Source organism: Chelonia mydas, chromosome 1, assembly GCF_015237465.2.
Source record: "Chelonia mydas isolate rCheMyd1 chromosome 1, rCheMyd1.pri.v2, whole genome shotgun sequence".
Lineage (NCBI taxonomy): Eukaryota > Metazoa > Chordata > Testudines > Cheloniidae > Chelonia > Chelonia mydas.
The window spans coordinates 2012117-2020158 of NC_057849.1; the positions used below are offsets into that span (position 1 = coordinate 2012117).

General features: G+C 47.2%; 1 protein-coding gene across 1 annotated transcript; it reads left to right on the top strand.

The window, feature by feature from the left end:
* Positions 1–2706: 2706 nt before the first annotated feature.
* Positions 2707–3640, top strand: LOC102943976 (olfactory receptor 52R1). Its single transcript, XM_037889562.1, is given in 2 exon segments — positions 2707–3398; positions 3400–3640. Coding segments are annotated over 2 exon segments (933 nt in total).
* The last annotated feature ends 4402 nt before the right edge of the window (positions 3641–8042 follow it).

Here is an 8042-nt window from a genome sequence, read left to right on the forward strand (position 1 = left end):
TCCAACTGGCGATAACTCAATAGAGATATTTATCAATTTGCTATGAGGAGCTGTGCCTCAGTTTCTCCTTCCATGCAGGAGATCAGGTTTGATTATGGTTTCCCTACTCTGACAAGCCTTGAGCCTGTTTACAGGTGTTAGCTGAGAAGGAGTGTCCTCAGAGGGTTTCTTGTTTTCAGCTCCTTGCATGTCCAAAAATGGTTCCCAAAATCATGCACATTACACCTTTTCATAGGATTTACCATCACTACCAAACTCTTTCTTATAAAATTTATCATTAGCAGCAATCTTTGTATCATGAGACTGAACAATAAAACCAAAGCTTTTATCACTGGTAGGTGTTTCCGAGTATTGTTATTTTACCACATGTTTTGCTTGGACAGTTTGTTTTTTTCAAGACTCACTGTGTCTTTGAACTCCTCCCTGAACCTTACCCTGTGTTTAGTTACTGGTTCCCCCCCCCCCCCCCTTCAGTAGGGATCTCAGGCTAAGGTTATCTTTGGGGTCTTGATGTGCCAGGGTCTGGTGAGGTAAGGATGTAAGTGGAGTTTGTATGTTAGCTAGCCCTCTGTGGAGCTTCTTCTCAACCCCAGAGTTATGCCCATGAAAAAAATCTACCCCTCACATGTGCTTTCCCTGTAATCCCAACTTCAACCCCCCCTGCTCCTTGTCTCCTGCCCGCCCCCTGCTGCAACCCCCCACCCCAAAACCGCATCCCTGGTACCCCACCCGCATCCAAATCTCCTGCTCCCTATCCCCTGACTTCCCTGACCACTATCCAGACCCCCGCCGCCTGACTGCCCCCCTCAGAACTCCTGACCCATCCAACCCCCCCTGCTCCTTGTCCCCTCACTGCCCCCTCCCGGGACCCCCTGCCCCAAACTGCCCCCCTGGGGCCCCACCCCCTATCCAACCCCCCTGCTCCCTGAGCCCTGACTGGCCTGACCCCTATCCACACCCCCACCCCTGACAGGCCCCCCGGAACCCCTATCCCCTGACCGCCCCCCCCAAACCTCCACCCCATCCAACGGTCCTCTCTCCCCGACTACCCCCCAGGACCTCCTGCCCCTTATCCAACTTCCCCCTCCCCCTTACCAGGCCGCTCAGAGCAGCAGGACAGGCTTATTGGAAAGCTTGGGAGGTGGGCGGGAAGAAGCTAGCTTCCCCGGCCGGGAGCTCAGGGGCTGGGCAGGATGGTACCACGGGCCAGATGTGGACCGCGGGCCATAGTTTTCCCACCTCTGTTCTACTCCCATTGTTTTCTCCTCTGGGCCCCTCACCCCCAACCACAAGGCACATCTCGCTATGCTCCCTCGAGTGGGATCTCTCCCTGATTCAGATGTAATAGGCTTGCAGCTAGGGACCGACCAAGGTGTGTTACATGAGTGCTTTTGCCAACCACCCATGAACCAACAGTAGAGAGATTCCAGCCTATTCTCCCCTAGGACCCCAGAGCTGTGTCATCTTGCCCTGATGAGAAGTCAGACCAGGGTGAGTTTATTACCCAGTCTGCCCCTCCCTCAAAGTGGAACGGACAATGCACCAGCCCCTGTTCCGGAGCAGATTTCCATTTATACTTCAAACAACACACTGTTTTAGTTAAAAAAAAAAGCAGATTAATTAAGTACAAAAAGATAGATGTTAAGTGATTGAAAATAATAACTTCGAAATAATAAGATCAAAGTAGATTATCTAAGAAATAAAGCAAATCACAATCTGAGGTCTGTACGCTAGACAGTCTATATTCATGCAGTCGCAGTCTTGTTGTGCTGCCGAAGCTTTGGGCGCCCACGTGATCGCTGGCCAGGCAGTGGCATTCCTTGCTGTGCCCACTTCAGAATTTGCTGCTCTTTGTGTCTAGTAATGTGTCCCCAGCAAGAAAGCTTCCAAAATAAAACAGCACTGATGAGAGCAGCTGTGGGTTCAATATAACCTCGCTCCTGATCTTGTGCTGCCCCGTGATATGGAGCAGCTGCCGGAGACCGGGAGCATTGAAAATGTCAGCCCAGAGTTCCTCAGCCCCCACATTTTGCTTCCATCCCCTGGAGCTGGGGTACCCATTGTTCTGCAGCTTTGTAATAAGCCTGTTGCTGCAACATCCCCACAAAGCCTGTGGAAGGGAACAAGGCAGCAGCTGCTACTCTGTGAGCACCCACATCTTTCGAGGAGCCTCCAGCCCTGTCTGTAAAGCTGCCACCTGCCCAGCAATCCCTCCAGACAGGTTCATACTAAGCTGTTTGCAGTTTGCAGCTGCAGATTGCCAGAGAGTAATGGCCAGGGTCTTCCCTTTACCTGGATTAATAACCAGACTAATGAGCACTGCTTCTTGCTGCACTGTTTAAGAAAGAAGAAAGGAAACAAACAAAGAGTCTACAACACCCCATCACGCTTCAGTCTTCTCATACTCATGCCACACGGAAAGCCAGAACAGGAAAGGGAATTGAATCTCAAAGGAGAAAAAGCAAACCAAAAAACTTCGAACTGTCTCTGGAGAGAGAGACTGTGCTGCCAAAATCTCTAACTCTAATGTGTAAGTTGCTGTCCTGGGGCAGAAGCTGGTATTTGGAATAGAGGAACTTGATCCAATGTTTAGTAACTCACTTGCACCCCTGTTTCCCAGGAATTGAATCAGCCCTCCTGGGATCTTTGCTGCTTGTTTAGGGGGTCAAAGTTCTCCCATCTCAGGCAGAAGAAGAACAGCAGCTCATGTCATGTCTAAACACCAGAACCCACTCCCACCCTGCCACCTTCCTCCTGGTCAGCATCCTTGGGCTGCAGGAGGCCCAGTTCTGGATCACCTTCCCTTTCTGCATCGTGTATGTCATTGCTGTGCTGGGAAATGTCATTGTTTTCTGCATTATAAAGACTGAGTCGAGCCTGCAAGAGCTGATGCACCTCTTCCTGGCCATGCTGGCCATCACTGACCTGGTTCTATCCATGTCCACCCTGACCAAAAAGCTGAGCATCTTCTGGCTGGGCTCCAGAGAGATCGGGTTCCAGGCCTGCCTCACCCAGATGTTCTTTGTCCACTCCATCTCGTCGGTGGACTCGGGCATGCTCTTGGCCCTGGCCTTGGATCACTACATGTCCATCTGCTGCCCCCTCTGGAACTCCAGCATCCTGTCCGTCCCAGCCATAGTGACAAGGGGGAGCCTGGTGCTGGCACACGGGGTCCTTCTGGTGAGCCCCTTCTCCCTCCTTGTCCTCAGGCTGCCCTTCTGCCAGCGCTGCCTCCTCTCCCACTCATACTGCGAGCACATGGCCGTGGTGAAGCTGAGGTGTGGGGACGCTACAGTCAGTGTCATTTATGGCCTGTTTGTGGCTTTTATGGTGGTGGAATTTGATGTGCTTATCATCTCTGTGTCCTCTGCTACGATCCCCCAGGCCGTGCTGAGTCTGCTGCTGTCTCAAGGCCTTCAGCACCTGCACATCTCTCTTGTGTGTCATCCTGGCGTACTACAGCCCTGGCCTCTTCATCTTCCTCACCCACCCCTTTGGCCTCAATGTTCCCCACCATGTCCACATCCTGGTGGCCAATCTCTGTGGGTGCCCCCCCATGCTAAACCCTGTTGTGTATGGGGTGAAAACCAAACAGATCCGGGAAAGCGTGCTCCATATCTTCCAGCAGAAAGGAATCTGAGCAGTGTGTGCCTGTCTAATTTAATCTAGGGATATAAAACATTCATCACCATGGCCTCTGGCCCCTTCATGATCTGACATCACTCACAGTGGTATGTGATCACAGAGCTGTCACTATGGACTCCGAGTGGGCTCCTTATTTGCATTAGCCCTTCTGTGTCTGGGTGCCCATGTCTGGATGACACAGGCACCCAGAAACTGCAGCCAAAGAGCAGACTGTCCAGGTAAAATCATGATGTGTGGAAACCACATGAAGTCTCATTTGATGCTGTGAACTTTTGTTATCCTTATGTCTCTGGGCTTTTCCTGTACTCTTCACTCACACACCTTATGCTCAGGGGCAGGAGGCTGAGGCGAAGACATTTGTCTATAAATAGGTTGGTCGTTTAAGACTCTCAGCAGCAAAGCAGATCTCACCAGGATAGAAGAAGGGAGGAACTGCGTTCTAGATAAAAGCCAGTTTTCTCCAGCTTCTCTGCAAAGGTGAGACTGTGGAAGGAATGAAACATCCCCAGAAAAGGGAACAGAGAGAGGAGGGGTTGGTCCAGCCCTTTAAAAACACAGAGACTGGATGAACCAGAAGAAGCTGGGGTAGTAGAGAGGCACAAGGGCGGCAGAGGGGACTCTTTGGTTGCAGGGCTCTGACTGCAGGAAAGAGACAGACTCAAGCTGAAGGAGAAGTTAGGAGTTCTACGAGGTGGCCCTTGGACACCCCAGAGGGCTCTGAACAAATCCCAAAGTTTGCTACAGGGTGGTATGGACAAAGTAATGCACTTTGGAAAACATCATTCCAAATATGCATATAAAATGATGGGGTCTAAAGGAGTTTTTACCACTCAGGAAAGCGATCTTGGAGTCATTGTCTATAGTTCTCTGAAAACATCCATTCATTTGGCAGGAACAGTCGAAAAAGCTAACAGAGTGTTAGTAATGATTAAGAAAGGGATAGATAATAAGATGGAGAATATCATAAAATCATGACTCGTGTGGAGAAAGTGTGTATAGAAGTGTTATTTATGCCCTCTCATAACACAAGAACTAGGAGTAACCAAAATAAATGAATTGGGAGCAGGTTTAAAACCAAAAAAAGGAGCATTCCTACACAAAATGTGCAGTCAACCTGTGGAACTCCTTGCCAGAGGATGTTGGGAAGGTCACAATTAAAACAGGGTTAAAAAAGGACGAGATAAAATCATAGAGGATAGGCCCATCAATGACTATTAACCAGGATGGCCTGGGATGGTGTCCCTTGCCTGTTTGCCAGAAGCTAGGAATGGTCGACAGGGTATGTATTCCCTCTGGAGTACTTGGCATAGGTCACTGTTGGAAGACAGGATACTGGGCTAGATGGAGCTATGATCTGGCCCAGTATGGCTGTTCTTATGATCTTATGTTCACTGAGGCAGGGGATGGTGTGCAGGTATTGTATTGTGTGTATTCAGGATCTCTTATGCTGTTTAAAGTAAAGGAAATGATTTTGAAACTCCGTTTGCAAGGCCTGGGTCTGTTGCTTTAACAATCCTGTGCCCGGAAAGAGAGAAACTGGAAACACAGTGCGCCCAATGGGGAACTCTGGCAAGGGTGTGTTGAAGCAATGGGAGAGTCTGGGAGAGCTGAACCATGTTAGGGTGAAGAGAACAGCTTGTGGACCTCTTCACATAGGTTTGGGATCACCCAGCCCCACTCCCCTTCCACTCACAGTCCCCTAGCATCCATGGAGCAGCTCCAGGTTTGCTGTCACAGACCTGCTCAAGCGCCCGTGACTGAACACCCACCAGAAGGGTGCGTTTGGGTCCCACATACTGGACCCATGTGATTTTGAGTCAGAGCAGCATTCAGGTCCTGCCTCTAGCTCTGGGTTTCTAGCTCTGGGTCTCTAGGCCCAGCCTCGGGGTGCAGCTTCCATTCTGGTGCCTCCCTCTGGGAACGGGGAGCTGCACACCAAGCGCCAAGGCCCTGAGGCTAGTTTCCTTTGCTCTGTACCTTGGCATGCTTTTCTCCTAAGGTACAGAGGAGAATGCAGTCTTTTTTCAGGACATGGATGTCTGTCTTATATAAAAATACAAATTAGGATTCAGACTAGGACCAGCTCATGTGACACTGGACTCCATCTTGTGTCTGTACTTTTCCACTAACTGTGCTGGTATCTCTGTTTGGGACAATAAAGTTCCCTCCAAATGGCAGAAGCTAGAAAAGGGGGAAGTGTTATCACCACTTGGTCTCACTCCCCCCACAACTCAACACTTTAAAACACAGCTAGAAGAAAAAAACTTTGACTGGAGAGGTGGTCAGTGGTTGGAAAGAAGAAAAGCAGGAACCTCTTCAAAAGTCCACCAATCAGACCCGTTGTGTCCTGCGTACAACGAGGCAGGTGATATTGCTGAATACTTCACTAGCTTTGAGACGCTGTATGGGATTCCTATGATTCCTGATAACCACTTTAGTTGCAAAGTTGATTGGTAAAGATTTGGATATAGTCAATAAAATGCTAATTGAGAATCTTTTAGATTTTTCTAAATTCAAAGAAATGGTTTTGAAACAATTTCAGATTACCCCTGAAACATACAGAGTGAAATTGACAAATCCTCAGAGGGGTGCTGGTATGAGTAATTCGGAATATGTGAATAAAATGAAGGATTTGATGGGGAAGTGGGCAAGGGGCAAAGGTGTTACAAGCTTTGAAGGAATGTTTGATGTTGTTGCTCAGGAACATTTCTTAAATATATGTTAAGATGATGTAACACAGTGTCTGTGGTAGAAAAGGGTGAAAACTGTGGATGAGATGGCTTCTCTAGGTGATGATTTTGAGCAGACACAAGAATCTATTATGAATAAACCACAGACAGAGTGTTTTACCACTTGGTGGGAAGCATGTTCTGTTTTATCCCATTCCTCTATGCTCCACAGAGGGCAAGCAAACATGCAAAGTCCCCTTACATCCTTACCTCACCCTGGGCATACCAAGACACCAAAGATAAACTTAGACTGAGATCCCTACTGAACGGGACACTAAGGGAAAAGGAAAAACAGTAAATAAATACATGCCAACGTTCATAGAGGAATTGAACGACCTAATGGATGTTGAACAAACCAAATTGTCCAAGCAAAAGGCATGGTAGAATAAAAGTACATGGAAACACCTACCTGTGATAAAAGATTTGGTGAGGATGTTAAATCTGATGATGCAAAGTTTGATACTAATAGTAAACCTAACAACAAAGAATTTGGTAGTGATGGTAAATCCGATGAGAAGGTAATATGTGTAATATGCAACACTCTGGGGAAAAGCTATTTGCCGTGCTATGAGCAGTAAACAAGAAGCCCTATGGGGATAGGGCTTCTCAGCTAACATCTGTAAAGAGGTTCAAAGCTTCTCTCAGCAGGGAAACCATAATAAACCTGGTCTGCTGTGTAAAAGTGGAAACTGAGTCACCCCACCTTATGGCATTGTTGAATATCTGTGTTGAGATATCACCAGTTGGAAAAGCACAATGGTAAACAATGATGCACAGACATTAAGAGAGTTTTTCTAGTGACCCAGAGAAGGCACATTTGCTGACTTTTGAGATAACTAGACTGATCTACAAAGTGTTGGAGGGACACAGAACTCTGCAAGAACACCTGGGGGTAACACCCAATGTTTGCAACACTTGGGAGTTGCATGGTCAATACCTAATTAAGGCCTTTGGCACACTGCCACCGCATTAGTCATCGACAAACACTCCTGCAGTAAACTAAGGGATGAGTTCTGATATTATGTGCCCCATAGCAACACCCTTGTGTCCCCATATTTACCATGGTCATTTGATTACAATTTTTTTATAAAAAGTTTGTCATGTAATGTATCAATGGAAAAGTTATCATTTGCAGAACATTATCACCCTACTTGTATGCATGTATTCTTTTTGTACCTAAAGTTATGAATATTGACTATGTACCAGTATTTCAAATGTGTTTGCTCGTCAGTAACAGCCACAATGTAGTTCACATCTGTCATAAATATAAAGGGAAGGGTAAACCCCTTTAAAATCCCTCCTGGCCAGAGGAAAAATCCTCTCACCTGTAAAGGGTTAAGAAGCTAAAGGTAACCTCACTGGCACCTGACCAAAATGACCAATGAGGAGACAAGATACTTTCAAAAGCTGGGAGGAGGGAGAGAAATAAAGGGTCTGGGTCTGTCTGTATGCTGCTTTTGCCGGGGATAGACCAGGAATGGAGTCTTAGAACTTTTAGTAAGTAATCTAGCTAGGTATGTGTTAGATTATGATTTCTTTAAATGGCTGAGAAAAGAATTGTGCTGAATAGAATAACTATTCCTGTCTGTGTGTCTTTTTTGTAACTTAAGGTTTTGCCTAGAGGGATTCTCTATGTTTTGAATCTAATTACCCTGTAAGGTATCTGCC